At 70.4% G+C, this 22,697-nt stretch overlaps 1 protein-coding gene across 2 annotated transcripts in view; it reads left to right on the forward strand.

The window, feature by feature from the left end:
* Nucleotides 1–22,697, forward strand: part of PLCH2 (phospholipase C eta 2) — a 50,772-nt gene that overhangs the window by 10,728 nt on the left and 17,347 nt on the right. Inside the window, exons 1-5 of one of the 2 annotated variants that reach the window (XM_070403887.1) lie at nucleotides 11,164–11,264; nucleotides 16,899–17,045; nucleotides 17,126–17,394; nucleotides 17,520–17,648; nucleotides 22,527–22,697. In XM_070403887.1, the coding sequence (XP_070259988.1) occupies nucleotides 11,222–11,264; nucleotides 16,899–17,045; nucleotides 17,126–17,394; nucleotides 17,520–17,648; nucleotides 22,527–22,697 (759 nt within the window). In that variant the 5' untranslated portion in view covers nucleotides 11,164–11,221. Of the gene's footprint in view, nucleotides 1–11,163; nucleotides 11,265–16,898; nucleotides 17,046–17,125; nucleotides 17,395–17,519; nucleotides 17,649–22,526 lie in introns of those variants that run through there. The other variant, XM_070403886.1, reaches the window with a different exon arrangement.

Genomic DNA, 22,697 nt, shown 5'->3' on the forward strand with positions numbered 1-22,697 from the left:
TCTGTCTCCTCGAACCCTCGAGGCCCCGATGACTGAGGGTGACACTCAGCTGTCGGGCGCCTGGGCCACGGCACCCAGTGCTTCTGTCTCCAGGAGCCCACGGGCGCCCTGCCAGGCCGTCTGGGCCCACAGGCTCCAGCAGAGCACCAGCCGCAGAGCCAAGGGGAGCCCGGGCGCCATGGCCTCAGGGGAGGGGCAGGCCAGAGGTCGAAGGTCACCGTCCCCTCTCCAGGTTGACCAGTGGGCCTGTCTCTGGGCCGTAGCCCTGGCCTGAGATGACAGAGGGGACTGACGCTGAAGACCCCCAGCCGCCCCCATCCCATTGGATCCTGGCCCAGCCCTGTAGCCACGCCTCTGCGCGGTCCGAGGGGAGGCCCTGGGGCTCCCGGAAGGGTGGGGGCGGCAGGCGTGCGGCAGGCGGGGTGTGTGCTTGTCCAGGTGTGGAGGGTCCCCACGGCCTCCTGCCCTCAAGGCCCGGGTGCTGGTGGCCCCGGCCCGTCCTCGCCCGGCCCCAGGAGGTGAGAGCTGGCCTGCCCCGGGCTCCCCAGGGCTGGGTCTGTGCCCTAACTTCTTGGACCCCGGCCCATCCGGGGCCTGCAGTGAGCAGGAGGCTCCAGCGAGGCGGGCAGGGGTCACCCAGCCAGGGCCTGCTGCCCCCCTGCACAGGAGGCTGTCCATCAGGTGGTAATGGTCCCTCCTGTGGGTGACCAGGCAGGACCCGCCCCTCAGCTGGGTCCCCAGGAGCCAGAGGGGCTGGTGGGTGGGAGAGGACCCCCCCATAGGCCCTCTAGGGGGGCTTTGAGGGGCAGGAGGCCCTCGGGCCCTCGGCCGAGAGTTCAGGTTACGTAACCCCACCCGGCACGCGGCTTGCCGTCGTAAGCAGCGCAGCAGGCCCGACAATACGGGTTGTAATTGGATTTTAATGTTTAATGTCCGCAGCAGATGAAGAGCTGCGGCCCGTTTGTACAGATTCTGTTACTGCGCGCGAAGAGAACTCCTTCATTAGCTGGGAACCACCGCGCCCGCCCCAGCCGGCTCCCCGGGAGGGGGGCATGGGGCCGGGAGGCCTGGGCTGCCTGCCACCTGCTCCCCAGGGGGCAGGGCGAGGGGTGGGCTGCCAGCGGGCACTCCTGTTTCTGCCAGGCCAGCCGCCCCTCCCCCACCCCCCCTCGTCCACCCAGCCCCTGGCCCTGTGTGCGGGGGGCCTGTGTCGGTGACCTCTGGGGGGGCAGCATTGGGGACCGGGCCCACGAAAAACCAGCTTCCGTGGCTGCTGCTCTCGGGCCATTCAAGGCCCAGCCAGGACTTCTGACCCCGGGGCCACTGGGCATGGACGGCCCAGGACCTTCTGGGGCTGCACCTGCTGGTCCCCACCGCACGCCAGCCCCTGGGAGCCAGGCGGGATCAGGACTCCGCAGACCCGGCGTCCAGGTGCGGGAGGTGGCACCCGGGACCCTCTGCCTCTAGCTGGTCCCCGGCCCAGGCAGGAGCAGGACGAGTGTGTGTGTGTGTGTGTGTGTGTGTGTGTGTGCAGGCGCCGCTGGCCCATTGCACCTCCTCCCTGCGCCCCCCCCCCCCCCCCCCCAGCGCCAGGGCCCAGGAGGCAGGACGCCCGCTCCCCGCTGCCGCCCTCGGCTTATTCTTAGGTCTGTTGTGTAACACCCGCATCTCACATCTCGCATCTCGCATCTCGCAGGGAGGAAGGGCTCCTGGAGACGTTGGTCTCCGCAGCTGCTGCCGGCGGGGCTTTGTCCCTCGCGCTGCCCAGCACAAAGGGACAAAGGAGGCCGCCCGGTCACCCGCCCAGCAAAGCGCTGCCCGGCCCAGGCTGTGGAGGGGCCGGGGCCGGCGGGGTTCCTGGCACTGGCTCCCAGGGGCTGCGTCCAGTGGGGGCTCCTCCGGCCGCTGGCCCCTGCTGTGGGGTGTGTGTGTGTCCTCCCTCCTCCGGGCACAGCGGCCCTGTCCTGCCCCCCGCTGCGCTCCTTCCTGTGTCTGTGCTCCCTTCTGTGCTCCCAGCAGCCTCCGCACTGACTCAGGGGTCTCCACCCCCACAGATCAGCGCACACTCCTCACACCTGTTTTCTCAGCTCCTGCTGCGCCTCAGGCCCTGGGGTGTGGGGTGGGGGCCCCCCGGAGGCCGGGTGATGGCCAAGAAGCCGGGCCTGGGGCGGTCGGGCAGGGCCATCCACTCTCCAGCGTCCACGGGTCAGCACCCACCTCACCGCCCCCCGGGACCCGGCAGGGGTGCGCAAGGGGCTCCTGCCTTCCCTGAGATTCTGGGTGCTCAGAGGGGCCGATGGGACCGGCAGCCGGGACAGTGTGAGGAGTCCGGAGGCGGCCAGGCCTGTGGCTCCAGGTGACGCGCCTCCATTTACGGCCCGTGAGCGCCTGAGCCACCGACCTGGCGGGCAGGAAGGCGAGGACTGGGGGCAGGTCTCTGCCGGTCCCTCTGCTCAGCCCCTGGCCTCACAGGCAGGACGCAGGGAGCCTCCCAGCTGAGCTGGGCACCTGGCTGTCCCCTCTCCTCTCCTCCCCTCCCCTCGCCTCCCCTCCCCTCCCCTCCCCTTCCTTCCCCTCCCCTCCCCTCCTCTTCCCTCCCCTCCCCTCCCCTCCTCTCCCCTCCTCTCCCCTCCCCTTTCCCCCAGCAGCTGTGGGACTTCTGCCGGTCACCCGCCTACTGCCCTCCCTGCCCTCCCATCTGACCAGATCACGGAGCGAAGTGGGGCTCCCTGCAGCTGGGGAGGCTCCGGGCCGCAGCCCTTGTCCCGGCCGCCCCCTGGCAGCCAGCCCCGGGCTCAGCACCACCTTCTCAGGAGGCGCCCCTCTTCCTGACCCCTGTGCCCACCGCCCAGCCCTGCCTCCCGGTGCTGGGGTGTCCGGGCCCACAGTCAGGGCCTCACAGCCCGGAGGCCAGCGCCCGAGGTGCAGGGTGGGCAGGGCCGGCCTCGCAGACTGCGGTGGGGAGCCTCCCCAGGTCCAGCGGCTGGCGGCCCAGGGGTCCCTGCCCACGGCGCCCGTGTGTCCCCGCCACCCCTCTTCCCGTGAGGACACTGGTCAGGCCCCTGAGTGGCCCCGGATGAGCTCCTCTCGGAAATCTTGGCGACATCTGCAAAGACCTGTTTCCAAATGTGGTCGAATTTGCAAGCTCTGGGTGCGGAGGCACCTCCGGGGCCACCACACGGCCCCCGACAATGGCCATGTCCCTGCCCACCTCACCCTCCGCCTCAGCCCCTGGGAGCCAGAGGCAGGGGCCCCACCTCACACCGCAGGGCCCACGGTGACTGGTGATTGGCTGGTCTGCCTCCCCCCCCACCCCTTCTCTCCTGGGACCAGGCAGGTCCCGGGGGCCTCCCCCCACCTCGGTGATGTCTGCTCCCAGATCCTGCGGCCGCTAGTGACCGCCCCCCGGGAAGGCAGGCAGGGGTCTCCCTACCCCCCCTCATGAAGCAGGCGGGAGCGGGCGCAGGGGCAGAGCAGCTGCAGCCTCGGAGCCCCAGGCCCTGGCCCGGCTCTGACGGTCCTTCCCACCCGCCCGCGTGGCCCTGAGCAGCACGGAGCTTGGCGCTGGCCGGTCCGGGTGTGGAGGGCGAGCTTGGGCAGAGGCGGGGCTGTTCGTAGACACGGCCTTCCTGACAGGCCCCAGGCAGAGCCGCTCTCCAGGGAGAGGGAGAGCCCGTTGGAGGGAAGTCAGGTTCAGTGTTTGGAGAGCGGACAGCTCAGGGCTCCAGGCGAGGCTCTGGGTGAGGCCCGGAGCCAGCCCGGCACCCTGCCCTCGACCAGGGGCCTGAGGAGTCGGGTGGCGCTGTGCGGGGCCGGTGTGGGGGGTGTGAGGGGCCGGGGGGAGCCCAACAAGAGGCCTCTCTCCCCGAACACTGGGCCCATCCATCTGTTCTAAACTGCACCCCCCCCCCCACCCCCCAGTCCTGCTTCCGGGCTGAGCAGGGGCTCCTGAGGGTCCGCCTCCGGGAGCCGATTCCCCCCTCCTCTCTCCCCCGCCCCCCCCCCCCCCCCAGCAAGGAAGCCGGCCTCATGGGGCCCACGCCCTCCGGCACGCGGCTCACCGTCTCTGCGGTCACTCACTCACTCACAACCGCCATCACCCGCTTCACAGATGAGGTCACTGAGCTCGGGGAGGCCGGTCTCTGGTCCAGGCCCCACGCCTGAGGCTCACCGGGTGGGCAGCAGGGGGTGTGGGAGCCCAGGCCCCGCGGCTCAAGCTCAGAGCCTGCTGCAGAGGCCGCCCCGCCTCTCTGGCCGCTGGGCCGTTCGGAGCAGCAGGTGGCCGCTGGGAATGGGGCCTGATGGCCGACCCAGGCTTCCTGGCCGGGATGCTGGGGTGCAGGGCCCAGCAGGACCCTGGGGCTCCCCGGTCCCACGACGCCCCTGGATTGGGGGAGGGAGGGTGTGGGCGCGTGGGCTTCTCCAGGTGTCCGGGGTCAGGCTGGCCTCGGCGGTGTCTGGACCCTGCCCGGCTGTTAGACCCATTTCCTGGGCACCCGCTGCTGTGGGGGGCGGGGAGCAGCCCGGCCTCAGGGTCTCTGAGTGGAGCGAGGCCAGCGGGCACCTGGACCCGAGTTCAGGCCACTCTGGGGTAGGAGCCGCCAGAGGCCCGACAGGCGCCCCATCCACCTGCCCTGCCCCGGACCCGCGCCCAGCCTGGGAGAGGCCCGAGCTGGGGGGCGCGGGCTCCCACCACCCCTCCACCAAGCCCGACAGCCCCACCTGCCTCCCGGGGGTGGGGGGTCCCCACACTTCAGTAGTTCACAGGCTCTTTGCAGGGCTGGGGCGGGAGCACAGGTGAGCAGGAAAGGGGGTCTCGGCCCAGGCGGGGGCGGGGGGGGGGGGGAGTGGGCAGGTGCAGCCTGGTGCCCCCCGGCCCACCCGCTGGGAGAGCGCTCCTTCCTTCCTGAGGTTGGGGGGAGGATTTCGCTGCAGAAGGGGTGTAATGCAAAGGGCAGAGGCCTGAGAGCTTTCGGGGCACCCGTCCCCCCTCCCCCTCTGCGCCCACCTCCACCCCACACCTGAGAGCAGCTGGGGGAGGCGGCTCCTGGTGGGCGGGACTGTTTGTGTGTTTTTGAAGCGGCTGCAGCTGCGCATGCCTGTTCCACTCTCCGGTGGGTGCAGTGGGGCGCTGTGTGAGGCTGTTTGGACTTGGGGTGCTCTGTGTCTGTGAGGAAAGGCACTCCCCGATCAGCAGACTGAGTTGGGACAGCAGGGCCCAGAGGGGGGAGCCTTGGGGCTGTCTCTCCCTGGGGCTGCCCCCCCGCCCCCCGCCGGCCTGACTTACAGGGGGTGCCCACAGAGACCTGGGGGCTGGAGCTGGGGCCCCCCCAAGGAGCTGGGCCAGGACAAGCTCAGCAGTGCCCGCTCTTGGGGGCTTCCTCAGGAGAGCGCACGGGCAGACGGATGGGGACTGATGGAGGCCCAGGGAGAGTGAGGCACAGACACCTGGGGGCGTCGGGCACAGGGGCCCCCACCCCCGCTCATCCCCCTTGGGGTCACCAGCCACCGGAGCAGAGCCTCGGAAAGCCCAGGCGGGGCTCAGCCATCACCATGGGCGGGCGCTGCATCGGGGACCAGGGAGGTACTGGGTGGCGTGGCCGGGTGGGACCAGCAGCCTGGCAGGGCCGCCCTGCGCTCACTCTGACTTCTTGGGGCCCATCAGTGGCCGGGTCTCGGGGAAGGCGGCTTGGCTGGGGGTGTCGCCAGGGCAGCACCCCTCCCCGCGCTGGCCCTCCCCGCCACCTGCGCCTGGATCCCGGGGCCACTCAGTAAGCGCTAAACGAGAGCGAGCTGGGTGCCGGGCGGGACCCTGGGCACCGGGTGGCAGTGACGGCACGGCCCTGTCCCCAGAGAGGCCCCAGCCCAGACCTGAGCCCACAGACCGGCTGCAGGCCTGGTCGTGAGGCCGAGTTTAGCTCCCGTCGCCGGCCCTGCGCTCGGAGTCTCGCTGGCTTTTAATATCTGCGCTTATGCAACCGTCGCTCCTCTGGCGCTAAAGTGATTCAATCCGGACGTGGCGAGCGCGGTGTGTGCGGCCTCTCCCGCACTGGGCGCCTCTCCCGGGCCGCGTGGCAGGACCACACGGCACCGGGTCTCGGCTGCGAGGAGCAACACCTCCCCAGCGGCGGCCCCTTCGCCAAGTCAGCCTCACGCTCCCACCTGGGCACCTGGTTTCTCCTGGTCCCTCCTGGTCCCTCCTGGGCTCCTGGTCCCTCCTGGGCTCCTGGTACCACCTGGGCTCCTGGTCCCTCCTGGGCACCTGGTCCCACCTGGACACCTGGTCCCTCCTGGTCCCTCCTGGTCCCTCCTGGTCCCTCCTGGTCCCTCCTGGGCACCTGGTCCCTCCTGGGCTCCTGGTCCCTCCTGGTCCCTCCTGGGCACCTGGTCCCTCCTGGTCCCTCCTGGGCACCTGGTCCCTCCTGGTCCCTCCTGGGCACCTGGTCCCTCCTGGTCCCTCCTGGGCATATGGTCCCTCCTGGTCCCTCCTGGTCCCTCCTGGGCTCCTGGTCCCTCCTGGTCCCTCCTGGTCCCTCCTGGGCACCTGGTCCCTCCTGGTCCCTCCTGGGCTCCTGGTCCCTCTTGGTCCCTCCTGGTCCCTCCTGGTCCCTCCTGGTCCCTCCTGGGCTCCTGGTCCCTCCTGGTCCCTCCTGGACCCTCCTGGGCTCCTGGTCCCTCCTGGTCCCTCCTGGTCCCTCCTGGGCACCTGGTCCCTCCTGGTCCCTCCTGGTCCCTCCTGGGCACCTGGTCCCTCCTGGTCCCTCTTGGTCCCTCCTGGGCTCCTGGGCACTTGATCCCTCCTTGGTACTTGGTCCCTCCTGGGTTCCTGGTACCACCTGGGCTCCTGGTCCCTCCTGGGCTCCTGTCCCTCCTGGGCTCCTGTCCCTCCTGGGTGCATAGGTTTGGAACCTCGCAGGTGCTGGCCACTTAGAGCAGCCCCTTCACTCCCCAGATGCCCACTGGGGCTAAACCGTGGGCCGTGCCCCCATGGCCCCTCCCAGGCGCCTGGCCTGCCCCGCATGCGTCCTGGTGACAGAGTCTATGAACCACAGCCCGTCTGATGCTGACCCCGTTCTGTTGCTGGAGACGCACGCACTCCCAGTCTGAAGATGGTTTCCGTGTGAGCGCCGTGAGTGGCAGCCAAGCGCAGTGCATTTAAGAGTAATTTTTACACAAAACTGCGTCGTCACGGGAGACCAGGCCGGCAGCGTGGGAGGACGGTGTCAGTGGACACCACGGGCCATCCCCTGTTGTTACCGTGAGCAGGGCCGGTGCTGACGTCCAGGGAGGGGTCTGGCAGACAGCCCCTGACCTTTGCCCTTCTCTCCTCCGGCTCCTTCCCAGGCCGGCAGATGGGCCCCAGCTGGCACGCTCCCACCCTGCCCGGGCCCCTGGGTGCCCTCAGCCCCTCACCCCCTGCCGGCCCAGCCCGAGGAGAGGGTCTGCACCCAGGCCGAGGCCCCCAGCTCCCCGAGGCCCTGGGCTCCGGTGCAGTGGTCTGGTCTTTCCCGGGCTTTGCGGATACTGGGACCCCCAGGACCCCGCCTCTGCCCACCCCCACCCAGGGCTCCCCAGAGCCAGCGGCAGGGGCTGATCGGGTGCATCTGCATGCGCGCGCTTCTGATGTCAGGATTTATGCATTTTAATCAGTGCAATGGCCCAGCGGCTTCCCGCCCGGTGCCCAGGGCGCATAGCACGCAGGTCAGCGGGGCTGCTGTGGGAAGGGGTGGGGCCAGGTCACGGGCAGCTCCTGACTGACCTTGCAGGGGGCGCTGAGGGGAGGGTGTCCCAGGCTGGGCGGGGCTGTAGCTTGGGGCAGCGCTTGCCCTGGAATCGGGCCTGCCTGTCTCGGTGCCAGGCTGGCTGTGGTTCTGCCTGGCTGCTGCCCGTGGTGTGGAATCTAGGTCAGGCTGGCACAGGGCGGCGGGGCCAGGCGGTGCAGGCAGGGCCTGCTCCCGAGGGCTCCCAGCAATGAGGTCAGAGCGGCCAGGGGCCGGGCCCTGATCCTGTGACCTGGCCAGGCCCCTTCTGCCGGTGGAGCAGGGGCCTCAGGGCCGGGCTGTGGGGAGGGAGGAGGGTGGGAGTGACGAGAGTTATGGCTGAGAGTGCCACCGGCAGGGTCTGTCCCCTGGACATGGGGGCTGTGACCATTCAGGCAGAACCTTCCGGAAGCCCGATCCCTCTGGCTGGCTGTGGCCTCCATTCCCTGACCTTTGTTATCCGAATCGCCCCATTTTTCCCGGCCTCCTCTGGCCTCCTCTCAGCCTCCTCCCGGCCTCCTCCCAGCCTCCTCCCGGCCTCCTCTGGCCTCCTCTCAGCGGTCTGGCTGGGGCCTGGGTCTCTGGGACGAGTCAGTCACCACGGCGGGGCCTCAGCTCCCCTCCGCCCTGGGCGACCCTCAGGCGATGACCACCCTGGCCAGTGGGACTCCACCTCCCCTGCTGCCCCCTGCCCCCCACTCCACGGACCCCAAATCCAACCATTTCTTCTTCTTCTTGTGTCTTCTTTTTAAAAATATTTTTATTGGTTTCAGAGAGGAAGGGAGAGGGAGAGAAACATCAATGATGAGGGGAAATCATGGATCAGCTGCCTCCTGCACACCCCACACCGGGGATGGAGCCCACAACCCGGGCCTGTGCCCCGACCGGGAATCCAACCGTGACCTCGGTCCCGCCTGTGGAGCAGGAAAGCCCCCCGCCTGAGACGGGGGGGGGGGGGGTGGGGCGGGGGCACAGCGGCACCGGCGTGAGGCCAGCGTGGGCAATGGGGGAGGTTCCCGGAGCCGGACCCTCGGCTCAGCTCTGGGTGGGAGCTGTGGGTGGGGAGCTGTGGGTGGGGAGCTGTGGGTGGGAGCTGTGGGTGGGGAGCTGTGGGTGGGAGCTGTGGGTGGGGAGGGATGGCTCGGCAGCCCACGTGGTCATGGCTGTTGGGAGCCGTGCTCCCATTGCGCAAGCCAGCACATGAGGCAGGAGGGGGACAAGCTTTGCCCACTTGCAGGCCTGGCCAGGAACCCAGGGCTCTGGGCCCAAGGTGCAGGCTGGCCGCATGTCTTGGGTCACAGTCTCCTCTGGACAATGCCTGGGCACCCAGGACCGGCCCCCATGGAGCTCGGGCCAGACACGGCCTCAGGCTGGCCCTGCCCAGGCTCAGTTTAGACGTGGAGGGTGAGGGCTCAGTCCCAGGAGGGGGAGCAGGGACCACAGCTCTGGGCGCCCTCTGCCTTGGGCACACCCAGCCGCTCACCCTGGTGTCCGGGCCTGAGCGCCGGAGCGCCGTCCCCAGGGGTGGGATGCCCCTTCCCTATAACCCCGGGCTCTGCCCTGTCGCCCCGAGGCAGGAAACGGGTCTGGTTGGTGCAGAGTGAGGGCACCTGGGGGAGGCAGGGGAGAGGTGGCGGCGGCGGAGGGACAGCGCGCCTGGCGCACGGAGCAGGGCCTGGAGGGCAGCGCTGGGGCTCCAGGGCACGGGCACCCCCCATCCCACAGTGAGGGGCTCAGGCAGGCCCCGGGCCCTCTCCCCCAGCACCTGACAGGGCCTGTTAAGCCTCTTCCGACAAGAAAAGCTTTGAACCCCTGGGGCCCAGCACAGACACGCTGCCCCGCCCACCACCCGCCCAGCCAAATGCTCGCAAAGACAGAATTTTGCTTAAATGCCCAGAGAGGAGATTTAGGAGATGAGAGTCTTAAGCAAATTAACGCGTGTGGCAGGCGGTTTTTAATCACCGCCTGTAATCGCCGCCGTGGTAACGGAAGTCCTCTCGCGGGGCCGCGGGCGGTGGGCGGGGCCGAGGCACATGGATTATTCATCGGAACTTGAACTTGAGTCTCACCGCGGAGGAGTGCGGGGCTTCTGTCCACTCCGAGGACACGGGCAGGGCCCCACCATCCTCACTCTCCCCGTCCGTCTGGTTGCACCTCGCCGCTCCTCTCCCGCCTGGCTCCCTGCCTCAGTTCCCCTCTCCTGGCCCTTTCCCAGAGGGGCCTGTCCGAGGGGTCTCCCTGACCCCGGCCCCCTCTCGGCCTGGCGGGCCCCACCTCGGCCGCCCGCTCAGCAGGAAAGTCAGGCAAACGGGGTGCCCTCCCTTCTAGGACTGAGCGGACAGGTGACCAGAGTGGACACGAGGGTCACAGGTCAGGCACGAGGGCAGGTCCCCGAGCCCAGGCAGTGGACGCTCTGACCCAGGGGCCAGGCCTCCGCGAGTGGCAGTGAGCAGAGAACAGCTGCCCCTTTAAGGGAGCTGGGCAGCGGGCCCTGGGCATTCCCAGGGCAGGACCCAGGTGTGGTGCTGACGGCTGACCCGGCCCCTCCCTCTCCACACCTGGGGCCTCACCGGGCAGGAGGCGGTCATACCTCGGGGTGACACCGCCCGCCCGCCCCAAACTCTGACTCTGGGTCCCCACAAACCTCCCAGCCGCCCTCTGGCTGCAGGTCCGGCTCGTCGGCAGCTGCGGGCAGAGGTCGGTGCTCACAGCAGCCCCGGGGGCGGCCATCTCCGCCTGGACCCGGGAGACGCTCCGACCCTTGGATGCCAGAGTGGCAGGGTGGCAGGGCTCCCCGAGGAGGCCGGTGGGGCTGGGGGCTGCTCAGCACACACTCCCCCCACCGTTTGGCCAGACAGGGAGCTGGGTCAGGGGCTCCCCTGTACCCGTTGGGACCCCAGGACCTTGTGGGGGGACTGGAGGAAGCAGGGAGGGGGCACAGGAGGGATGTGGGCTCCTGGACCCTGCTTTCCCGCCCTGTGCACCCTGACAGGCAGCGGGGGGCTGTCGCCCTAACCACCTGACGTGCTGGGCTGGGGTGCCTTGTCCTGGATCCAGCCCTGGGGGTCTGGGGTGACTGTAAGGATAGAAGGGCCTGCGGTTGAGTGGGGGCTGTCAGCACGGGGGGGGGGGGGGTGCGGGGGGCATGCAGCCCTGGGGGGCCGTGCAGCAGGCAGGGAGACCCAGAAGGCAGGAGCGGGGGGGCGGGGTTGTCCCAGGAGCCCCAACAGGGACAGGCCAGGCCCCCCGCTGTCCTCTGAGTGCCCCCCCAGTCCCCTTGGGCCGAGCTGCCGGAGCTGGCGGGCGGGGAAGGGTTAAGGAGGGCAGGGCTCCCGAGGGAGGGGCGGGCCCAGCCGCTCAGGCAGCCTGGGGAGTTGATGGCATGGGCACAGGCAGGGCCAGCCTGCCGCCCGGGCCCCCTCGGGCAGTGCCAGCAGCGGCAGGGGTGGCGCCCACAGGCCATGGGAGAGCCGGGGGACCCTGGTGGGTTCAGCCGGGACCAAGGTAAAGGGGAGGGGAGGGGCTCAAGGAAGGGGACTGTGGCCACCCCTGCAGGGAGCCCGGGGCGGCCGCTGAGCTGCCCGTGGTGACCCACTGACTCCGTGGGCAGAGCTCGGCCCCTCCGCAGGGGTCTCAGGAGGACCCGTCCGCCGGTGCGAGCATCTCCCTGTGACGGGCGGGGACAGTCCTGATGGGCAGCGGGAGGAGGTGCCCGAGGCTCAGCTCACAGGGCGCCTGACCTCCAGCCGCAGTTGGGGGTCAGATATGGGGTGTCCTGGCCTGGGGGACCCTGGGGGCTCGCCTGGTCCAACCTCCCCTCCCCCTAACTCCTGGCGGTGGTGGTGTGGCGGCTGAGCTCCGGTCAGCACCACGGACAGGGCAGCAGCCGCCTGTCCAGAGGGGACAGGGTGTGCGCTGAGGCCCTGGGAGGGGCTTATTGCTCGGATCTGCCCTGCTGTCCTGGCCTGGGCCCAGCACTGCCCGGGGGACAGCACAGACCAGCAGGGAGCCCGCTGAGCTGCCCAGGGCTGCCCGGCGCCAAGGAGCTCGGGCTCTGGGAGGGCGACGCGTGGTGCCAGGCTGGTCCTGCAGGGACCCCATGGGACAGCTTCCCTGAGGCAGGGCCTCTGCCTGCCCTCAATGCCCGAGTGGGGGTCGGGGAGGCAGTGAGGGCAGGGGCCAGCGTCGCAGCGGCAGTGGGAGTGACTTGGGCCCGACAGTGGAGGGACCTCCTGGTTAAGGGCTGGGGTCCAGGCGAGCAGGAGCTGGCCTTCTGGCGATTTGTGTGGATCCCGGTTGTCCTGGACCCGTTTCTGATGCCCTCTGATTGGCGTGGCACTGGGAGGCGCTAGGAGGCTCTGGAGCGTGTGTAGGGTGCAGGGGCGGAGCGCCCAGGGGCGGTGTGGCCTCGAGCCAGGCACCGGCCTCTCTGAGCCTGTCATGGAGGAGAGGACAGCATGGGCAGCCCCCACAGGGGGTGGGAGCCTTCAGAGCGAGCGCCTGGCCCGTGCGCTGACCCCTCCCCCCCACCCCGGCTGAGCTGCCCTCTGTGACCGGGGCGGCGTGGCGGCTGTGGGTGGGCTGCCCGTGCAGACACCCCTGGCTCGGCTGGGCTGGGAGGCGCGTCCGCCCGCTCCGGGAGGGAGGTCTTGGCTGTGCGGCTGAGGACGAGCAGATGGCCCGAGTCCTGTCCGGCCTCCATCTGCCCAGCTAATGAGCTGATGACGACAGCCCCTGCTCCTGGCACCGTCTCCGGAGCCTGTGGACGGAAGCGCTGCTCTCCGGGGCCGGGCGTGTGTCCGGGGGCCGCAGGGGGCCGCCTCGGTGCCAGCGGGGAGGGGCTCGGGGAGGGGCTGAGTAATCAGTCTGTTTCTCCCGGGGTCTGCGTGCCCAGCTGGCGCACGTGGGCTCCCGCTGGCCGGACCCGCTTCCTGCGTGGGCTTCCGTGGGCGTGGCCTCCGGCAGGGCAATGAGCACCCCGCCCACCCCGCGGGGGGCAGAGGAGGTCGCTGACTTGGACAGCACCCCACGGGGCCCCCACCAGCAGTGTGTGGGGCTGGGAGGTTGGCAGAGGGAGAAGGAAGTCCACCTGCTCGAGCCGCCCCAGGGGCCCGAGGACCCTCTGTGTCTCGAGGGTGGGGACCCAGGGGGGCGCCCGAGGAAGGCTCCATCCGCGGCCGGTCCCGGGAGCCACCCATCCTGTGGGTCCCTCAGGGCGCCCAGCTCAGGGACCTGCAGGCTCACCCCCAGGGACTCAAGGCCTGGCCCACGGCTGGCCGGCCGTCAGCTGCGCTGCTGTTCGCGGAGATTCTCGCTGGCCTTCAGGCCCCGGGGTGCACACCTGAGCTCCCTCCCGGTCAGCGGTGGGCGTGGGGGGGCGTGGCACAGAGGAGGGTCCGGTGAGACCCGAGGAGGCCCCCTGGGGAGCGGGCTGACGCCCTGCAGGCCGCGAGGCCCGGGCTCTCCAGGAAGCTGCTCTGGAGGGAGGAGCTGAGGCTGCGGACAGGGACGGAGGGTTCAGCCCTCTCCTGCTTCCTGTCTCCACGAGGCTCTACCCGCTCTGCCAGGCCAGCTGCTGCCCGAGGGCCCGGTGGGGTGCGGTGGGGGCAGGGCTGGCTCCCCCGGAGCCCGGAGGCCCCTCCCTGGCACTGTGCCCCTTCCCTCGCGGCGGGAGCTTCCTCTGCTCCCGACGGGCTCCATCTGGTGACTTTTCAGGAACGCGCCCCCGCCCTGGCCGCCGCTGAGCCTGGCTTCCTCTCCCGCGGCTCCCGGGGCTCCCTGGGCCGCTCCCACAGGCGGGCAGCTCCCTGAGGGGCTCTGGCCGAGGTGGGTGCCTGTGGGCCCTCCCAGCCTCTGAACCCACAGACCAGGGCACCTGCGAGGGCAGAGGCCGGGGAGCTATTAATCGTCCTCCCCGCAGGACTGTCACCTGTGATTAATGCCATGGGGGGAGTTGGGGGGGGGCATGGAGGGGCCAGGGGGCCGGGGAGGGGCTCTGAGGGGCCCTGCTGAGGCCAGTCTGCCCCTGGTGGGTGCAGGGAGAGAGCCTGTGGGGAAGGCCAGGTGGGGGGCCTGCTCGCTGGGCTCCGGTCCCCGAGGCACCCGCAGGCCTGGTGCCGGCACTGGGAGGGGCTTCTCCGGGGGAGGCCCAGGCACTGACCCTGCAGCCTCAGAGCATCCTGGCCACTCGTGCCCACGGCCACGGGAGTCCCGACGCTGTGCCCGCCGTGCCCATCAGGAACACTTCCTTCCTCGCCGGGTGATGCCGGACGGTCCCTCCACCCTACCTGGGGCTGATGGAGGCGCCAGGAGCCCCTCCGGGAGCACAGGTGCCCGGGGCCTCTGTGGGGCCGGCCCGCTGGCCTGGGGGGCAGTGTGGTTGGCCACAGAGCCAGTTCCCACCCGCGCGCGCTCCCTGCGTCTGCTCAGGCCGCGAAAGGACAGGTGTCCCTGGAGCCTGAGGCCTGCCCCTCGGGGAGGCTGGGGGGTGGGGGGTCAGGGGGCACTTCCGGGCATCGGAGTGGCCGGGTGTCCTCCCTCCCGGCTGCCCCCCTCAGCCGGGCTTTGCAGACCGGCCAAGCTCCCCCAGGCCGCACTGCCCGTGGCCCCTCAGGCCGGCCCTGGCTCCCGAGTCCGGGCACTGGGTCCTGGGGCCGGGGGGTGAGAAGCCGACTCACACTCTCTGATGACATAAAAGCAGTTGGGGGAGGCCCCCCCACACCCGGAGGGGAGCTGCTTCCCAGGAGTGTGAGTGGCCCCCGTCCCTCCCCCTTGAGCGCTGGCCAGCGGCTGATCCGGCTGATCCGTGCGGCCTCTGCCCTCCCGCTTCCCCACCCAAGCACAGATGAGCGCCTGCTGTATGCTGAGCGGGGCCCACAGCAGAGCAAGAGGAGGGGCGCGGACGGGGGGAGAGGGGCGAGGTGGGGAGGCAGGGCCCACGTGTCCCGCTGTTGCTGGCCGTTCAGGTAAAGTGGACTCGGGAAGCGGCCACTTAAAGGTCCTTCAAAGGCAAAGCAGTTTGGAGGAGGAAGGGGCTGGGGATGGGTGAGCAGGGCCAGTGGAGGGGCTGGCGGGGTTCAAGGAGGCGGGAATGTGCGCCCCACGCCGCCCGGGCACGGCCCCAATGCCGCCAGCGTGCTGGCTCGATGAAGGCACAGTGACTTGGGGCGGGAATGTGGTGCACCCCGGTGGGAGGTCAGCGTGTGAGTGTGCCCCGAGAACCTGTGGGGTCCCCCGGGGGTTTGGTTGAAGATTGAATTGATTTCCCAGCCTCCCCTGAGGCGGGGAGCGCAGAGCGGGCTGAGGTGCTGGCTGCGCTGTCAGGACGAGGGCGAGCTCCCCGAAACAGCAGAACGACCCCAACACTCCCGGCTTCGGAGCGAGGGCTCGTCCTCCTGGGACCCTGCATCCTCTGGGAGCTTTGGAGGGAGGAACGAGGGGCTTTCTGCTGGGGGGGGCACCCGAGGACTCCCCTTCCCATGGCCAGGAGACGGGGGGCTCAGGCTGGGATGGAGAGTTGGCAGCAGCCTTGGGGTCCAGTGTGGGGAGGACAGTGGGGAGGCTGCCCCCAGCAGGGCCTGGGGGTGCCTCCGAGAGGGTGGTACCATGAAAACTGCTCTTTGGGCTTCCAGGGCCCGTCTGTCCTGCCTGACGTCACTCAGCCGGGCTGTGGGGCCGTGTGGTTGGGGCCTGGAGAGTCCCTGCTGCCTGTTCGGTCCCCTCCCGGCCGCCGGCTGGGCGTCCCCCGGCCTCAATCCTCGGGCCGGCTGGGCCGGATTAGCACAGGATCGGACAGAGGCTGGGCAGAGGCTCCCCATCCGCGGACCCTGAGTCTCAGCTCTTTTAAATCTGTCCGTAGTCCTGGGGGGGAGGGGGGGGCTGGCCTGGGGCCTTCGGACAGCAGGTGACAGGCAGGCCAAGGCCAGAGAGGCCTAGGAGCAGCCCCGCGGGGCCTCGGGAACCCCTGACCTGCCGCTGAGGTGTGCTGGGGTGCCGGCCGCCCTGCCCCGGGTGCCCACCCCTGGCCATCACCTGGGCATGTCCGTCCCCGGTCATCAACCTCCAGCCGGACCACAGGAGCCTGGCCTGCCTGGCGGAGGCCGTCTTCTGGGCCGGAGGGAGTGTGCCCGTGTCCTCACGGTGGCAGCTCGGCCCAGTAGATAAGGGGACAGGGACTGCCTGCCCCTCCATGGCCAGAGCCCCCCTCAGTCCAAGGCCAGTGGGGCCAGGAGGCGGTGACAGGCCTGGGCGTGCCCCCAGCCTTAGCCTCTGGCCCTCGGGCTCCTCGGGGCCGGGCTCCAGCAGTGCCCCTTCTGCTGCCCCGGGGCCTGGAGGCTGAGTGCAGACAGAGGGGGGTGGGGGACATGCTGGCCGGACACTTGGGCGGCTCTGAAGCTTTGGCTCAGGGTGGGGGCGGCAGCGCCTGCAGCCCGGGTGCTGGTGCCGGAGCCATGGCCTTAGCGTGCCCCTCTCTGCTGGCCGCCCCCCAACCCCAGGGGCCCGTGTCCAGGCAGCAACCTTGCCCTGCCCTGGTCCTGGGAGGTGCAAGCAGCAGCCGGGCACGTAGGGGGAGGGTGCGCGAAGGTTTGGATCTGGAGCCGGACCTGTGCGGGCGGTGGCCTCCACAGGAGCAGCGACACCTACTCCGCGCAGGAGGGTGGCTTTCCTGAACATGCCAGGCAGGGGCGCAGGCGGCGGGGAGCCAGCTGGGCGTCGGGAGGGGTGCCCGCCTGTGCCTGGCACGGAGGCTCCTGCCAGGAGCTCAGCCACCAAGTCTGTGTCTCCTGCGCAGTAGCCTTTGGGGAGGCCATGGCAGCGCTGGGGCCGGGCCAGGTGGTGGACGGGATGGGCAGGGGTCCTGTGTGAGGCCTGGCCGTGACCCCCGGGAGGGCAGCTGCTGCAGAACCGCTGTTTCTCCGAGGGCTCTGGCCCCTGAGCAGGGTCCCGGGTGGGACTGGTAACGGGCGCCAGCCTCCGGGTCACAGCAGCCCTGGGCGTCGAGCTCGGCCCCTGGCGGGCGGGTGGAGGGTGGTCTCGCACCCACCTGGCGCGTGGGGGTGGGGACGGGCTGCAGGGGTGCTCATGGCGCCCTGTCCATCTGTCTCCGCCCCGCCCATCCGTCTACGCGGCCGCGTCCAGTGGAGCGCTGCATGAGCGCCATGCAGGCCGGGACCCAGATGGTGAAGCTCCGAGGCGGCGCCAAGGGCCTGGTGCGCTTCTACTTCCTGGACGAGCACCGCTCCTGCATCCGCTGGCGGCCCTCGCGCAAGAACGAGAAGGCCAAGAGTGAGTGGGGGGGGGGGGGGCTCCCCCAGCAGCTGGGGGGGGGGGCGCCCGCCCGGGAGGCTGTGACGCCCGCCCCGCAGTCTCCATCGACTCCATCCAGGAGGTGAGCGAGGGCCGGCAGTCGGAGATCTTCCAGCGCTACCCCGACGGCAGCTTCGACCCCAACTGCTGCTTCAGCATCTACCACGGCAGCCACCGCCAGTCGCTGGACCTGGTCTCGCCCAGCAGCGACGAGGCGCGCACCTGGGTCACGGGCCTGCGCTACCTCCTGGCCGGCATCAGCGACGAGGACAGCCTGGCCCGCCGCCAGCGCACCCGGGACCAATATCCTGGCAGGGCCGCCGGGGGCGTCCGCCTGCGGGGGGCCTCCCGCCCCGGCTGGGCCGCGCACCTGGGAGCGGGAGAGGGAAGGGGTGCGGGGCTGGGGGCTGGGGGCCCCGCGAGACCGTGTTGCCCCCTAACTCGGCCCCAAAGTGGCTGAAGCAGACGTTCGACGAGGCCGACAAGAACGGGGACGGCAGCCTGAGCATCAGCGAGGTCCTGCAGCTGCTGCACAAGCTGAACGTGAACCTGCCCCGGCAGCGGGTGAAGCAGATGTTCAAGGTGAGGGCGCGGCCGGGGCTCAGGCGGCGTGAGGGCTCCAGGGCCGCAGGGCGTGTCGGGGGCAGGGGCGTGTCTGGGGCAGGGGCGTGTCAGGGGGGGCAGGGGCGTGTCGGGGGCAGGGGCGTGTCTGGGCAGGGGCGTGTCTGGGCAGGGGCGTGTCGGGGGCAGGGGCGTGTCTGGGCAGGGGCGTGTCTGGGGCAGGGGCGTGTCTGGGCAGGGGCGTGTCGGGGGCAGGGGCGTGTCTGGGCAGGGGCGTGTCTGGGCAGGGGCGTGTCTGGGCAGGGGCGTGTCGGGGGCAGGGGCGTGTCTGGGCAGGGGCGTGTCGGGGGGCAGGGGCGTGTCGGGGGCAGGGGCGTGTCAGGGGGGGCAGGGGCGTGTCTGGGCAGGGGCGTGTCTGGGCAGGGGCGTGTCGGGGGCAGGGGCGTGTCGGGGGCAGGGGCGTGTCTGGGCAGGGGCGTGTCTGGGCAGGGGCGTGTCTGGGCAGGGGCGTGTCGGGGGGCAGGGGCGTGTCGGGGGCAGGGGCGTGTCAGGGGGGGCAGGGGCGTGTCTGGGCAGGGGCGTGTCTGGGCAGGGGCGTGTCGGGGGCAGGGGCGTGTCGGGGGCAGGGGCGTGTCTGGGCAGGGGCGTGTCTGGGCAGGGGCGTGTCTGGGCAGGGGCGTGTCGGGGGGCAGGGGCGTGTCGGGGGCAGGGGCGTGTCAGGGGGGGCAGGGGCGTGTCTGGGCAGGGGCGTGTCTGGGCAGGGGCGTGTCGGGGGCAGGGGCGTGTCGGGGGCAGGGGCGTGTCTGGGCAGGGGCGTGTCTGGGCAGGGGCGTGTCGGGGGGCAGGGGCGTGTCGGGGGCAGGGGCGTGTCAGGGGGGGCAGGGGCGTGTCTGGGCAGGGGCGTGTCTGGGCAGGGGCGTGTCGGGGGGGCAGGGGCGTGTCGGGGGGAAGGGGCGTGTCTGGGCAGGGGCGTGTCGGGGGGCAGGGGCGTGTCGGGGGCAGGGGCGTGTCTGGGCAGGGGCGTGTCGGGGGCAGGGGCGTGTCTGGGCAGGGGCGTGTCTGGGCAGGGGTGTGTCTGGGCAGGGGCGTGTCTGGGCAGGGGCGTGTCGGGGGGCAGGGGCGTGTCTGGGCAGGGGCGTGTCTGGGCAGGGGCGTGTCTGGGCAGGGGCGTGTCTGGGCAGGGGCGTGTCTGGGCAGGGGCGTGTCGGGGGGCAGGGGCGTGTCGGGGGCAGGGGCGTGTCAGGGGGGGCAGGGGCGTGTCTGGGCAGGGGCGTGTCTGGGCAGGGGCGTGTCGGGGGGCAGGGGCGTGTCGGGGGGAAGGGGCGTGTCTGGGCAGGGGCGTGTCTGGGCAGGGGCGTGTCGGGGGGCAGGGGCGTGTCGGGGGGAAGGGGCGTGTCTGGGCAGGGGCGTGTCTGGGGCAGGGGCGTGTCTGGGCAGGGGCGTGTCAGGGGGGGCAGGGGCGTGTCAGGGGCAAGGGCGTGTCTGGGGCAGGGGTGTGTTGGGGGCAGGGGTGTGTCAGGGGCAGGGGCGTGTCTGGGGCAGGGGCGTGTCTGGGCAGGGGTGTGTTGGGGGCAGGGGTGTGTCAGGGTAGGGGTGTGTCTGGGCAGGGGCGTGTCTGGGCAGTGGCGTGTCTGGGCAGGGGTGTGTCAGGGTAGGGGTGTGTCTGGGCAGGGGCGTGTTGGGGGCCGGCCAGCCCTGGGCTGCAGCAAATGGCAGGGGACACAGCTTGGCCAGCGGAGCTGGGCACTCGGGGCAGGGGCTGGTCAGTGAGGAGACCACCCACAGGAGGCTGCACCCCTTTCCCACCTGATGGGTGCACCTGCCCTGCACAGCCTCCTGGTCCCCGACCACCTGGTGAGAAGCTGCACGTTTGTCTGCGTGTGGGGCCTAGTGCAGGCTCTCCCGGCTGCAGTGAGAACGAGGCCCTAATTAGACAGCACAGGCCTCTGCTCAGCCTCGGCTCACCCCAGGCCTGGCTGCAACCAGGCTTCCACTGGTCACCCTGAGGAAGCCCTGAGCGTGGGAGACCCTGCGGCCTGGGTCCGATTCTGGAGGGAAGTGAGTGGGGGCTGTTGGCCTGGACCTCAGACCCCAGACCCTGGGCAGCTCAGACCCAAGTGGCCGTGGTCCACGGTGGTTGGGCCGTGGAGACAGCCCGGGTTCCTGAGTGGCGGGGCCTCCTGCCCATCGGCCAGCTGCCCTCTGCCGCCTGGAGCCGGGGAGGGAGGCCAAGCTCCGCCAGGCCGAGCAGCTCTGCTTGGCAGTGTCGGCGTTGCACTGCCCTGTCCGCCCCGCGGTCACCCGATCAGAGGGGAGACCGTGTGGAGGGCTCGGAGTGGCTGGGGCGTCATGTCTCTGTGTCCGAGACGACCGTGGGCGAGGGCCAGCGAGCCCTCGGGCCTCAGGGCCTAACAAGCACCCGGCCAGCTCCCGGGCGGGTCCTGGGCGGCTCCCAGCCCGGCTGCTGGCCCGCTTGTGGGAAGCAAAGCAGCCGCCCTACCCCATGGGGGTGGGGGCTGTTTCTGGGGCTGGGGAGTCACTCTGCCCTTTTCAGGTCTCACTGAGCATTTTTATTTTTTTAAAATGTGTTTTTATTGATTTTTTTAAAAAAAGAGGAAGGGAGAGGGATAGAGAGATAAAAACATGAATGAGAGAGAAGCATCATTGACCAGCTGCCTCCTGCACGCCCCCTGCTGGGGATCGAGCTCACAACCTGGGCACGAGCCATGACCTCCTGGTCCATAGGTCGACGTTCAACCACTGAGCCACGCGGTCGGGCTCATGGAGCATTTGTATTCACTGCCGGGGGCAGCAGCTGGGTGGCGAGAAGGCAGCTACCCCCCCCTCCCCCATAGCCGGCTGTGCTGCTCAGGCAGAGCCCAGTGGACACACGGCTGCCCTGTGCCCCAGACAGACGGGCCTCTGTGCTCAGCTCCAGCCGCCCTGGAGGGCTGCCAGGCCGGCCCTGCCCAGAGCGGCCTCTGACCTGTGCTGAGTGACCTGGCCCGGCCCGTCCTGGCAGCTCTCAGACGCCAGGCTGCCCTCAAACCCGCACCGGGCACGCCAGGCCCTTGGCATCTGCTGGGCCCCATCCCACGTGGCTCTGGCCCGCCCCAGCCTTGGCATGGGCGCCCGGCCTGGGCACTCGGGTCCTGGAGTGAGACGCTGGGGCCCCGCCGGGCGCCCGCCTCAGTGCCAAGCACAGTGCCAGGGAGGCAGCCGCCAGGAGCACAGGCCGGGACCCAGCTTTCCCAGGAGCCTGACTCTCGTTGGGGGCGGGATGTGGGGGTGGCTGTGAGCTCCGGGCTCATCGGTGATGCTCCTGATTCAGAGGGGCCTCGGGGACCTGGCCCCACCCGGCCACCCCGCCCCCTGTGCGGCCACATAAGGGAGCACCAGCCAGCGGTCAGGGCCAGGCGAGCGCCGCTGTCCATGGTGCTGCCGTCCCTCCTGAGGGGTCACCTCTGGCCGGTCATGTTCCCGCCTGTCCCTGCCTGCACCCCTGGGGGCAAAGGACCATTTTCAGCACTCAGGGTATTTTTTAAAATATATTTGTATTGATTTCAGGGAGGAAGGGAAAGGAGAGGGAGGGAGAGATAGAAACATCAATGATGAGAGAGAATCATGGATCGGCTGCCTCCTGCAGGCCCCCTACCAGGGTCGAGGCCAGGACCCGGGCATGTGCTCTGACCGGGAACCGAACTGTGACCTCCCGGTTCCTAGGTCGATGCTCAGCCACTGAGCCCCGCCGGCCGGCCAGCTCTCAGGGCCTGAGCAGCACCTTCTAAGGGTCCAGTTCTTGCCCACGGGCAGGGACTCCCAGCCTCGCAGCACCTCAGGTCCGGGCAGCCCGGCCTGTCGCTGGGCACCCTTGTCCTCTGGTCTGTCCCTGGCCTTGAGCCCTGGGGCAGGGCAGCATCTGGGCCCCAGCATCCCCAAGGCCTGGCACCTCAGAGATGCCCCTGAGCCCGTGCCTTCATGAGGGGCCCACGGGCTTGCTGGGGTCCCGGTGGCCTTGCCCCTGGGGTTCCCATGGGGGCTGTGTGAGCCACTCTCTGCAAAAGGCCAGCAGTGGCCAAGACCAGCGTCCTCTGGCCTCTGCTATGGAGCCGGGACCCGTGCACGCCATGGCCTGGCGCCCCTCTGCTCGGCGGGCATCCATCGTCAGGATAGGCGCCCACGCCAGGGTGGGCGCTGACCCCGGGGGCTGCTGGCTGTCAGTGCGGGTCCTGGGCTGGCTCAGCTGCAGGTTCACCTTGGAAGGCTGGGGGGCGGGAGGCTGGGAGGGGCACTCAGTGGTCTGGGTGTGAGTCAGAGGGGAGCCGGGGAGCAATCGTGGCTGTGACGTGGGCAGTGGCGTTGGAATGCGGAGGGTGGATTTGCGGGGACGACTGAGAAGTGGGGGTGGGGCCCTGGCTGGTTGGCTCAGTGGATAGAGCGTCGGCCTGCAGACTGAAGGGTCCCGGGTTCGATTCTGGTCAAGGGCACGGACCTCAGTTGCAGCCTCCTCCCCGGCCCGGGACCCAGTCGGGGCGCATGCAGGAGGCAACCCATCGATGTGTGTCTCTCACATGGATGTTTCTGCCTTTCCCTCGCTCTTCCTCTCGCTCTAAAAATCGATGGAAAGTGTCCTCGGGGGAGGATTAAAATAAAAGAAGTGGGGTGGGCCCGGGGGAGCCCTGTGGGTGGGGCTGGGGTGGGCCCGGGGGAGCCCTGTGGGTGGCGCTGGGGTGGGCCCGGGGGAGCCCTGTGGGTGGGGCTGGGGTGGGCCCGGGGGAGCCCTGTGGGTGGGGCTGGGGTGGGCCCGGGGGAGCCCTGTGGGTGGCGCTGGGGTGGGCCCGGGGGAGCCCTGTGGTGGCGCTGGGGTGGGCGCCGGGACCCGCAGGCCTCGTGTTGCAGGAGGCGGACACGGACGACCAGCAGGGCACGCTGGGCTTCGAGGAGTTCTGCGCCTTCTACAAGATGATGTCCACCCGCCGGGACCTCTACCTGCTCCTGCTGGCCTACAGCGGCCACAAGGACCACCTGGCCGCCGCCGACCTGCAGCGCTTCCTGGAGGTGGAGCAGAAG

Source organism: Myotis yumanensis, unplaced genomic scaffold, assembly GCF_028538775.1.
Source record: "Myotis yumanensis isolate MYYU_CA2020_CCGP unplaced genomic scaffold, mMyoYum1.0.hap1 SCAF_2, whole genome shotgun sequence".
NCBI classification, from domain to species: Eukaryota; Metazoa; Chordata; class Mammalia; order Chiroptera; family Vespertilionidae; genus Myotis; species Myotis yumanensis.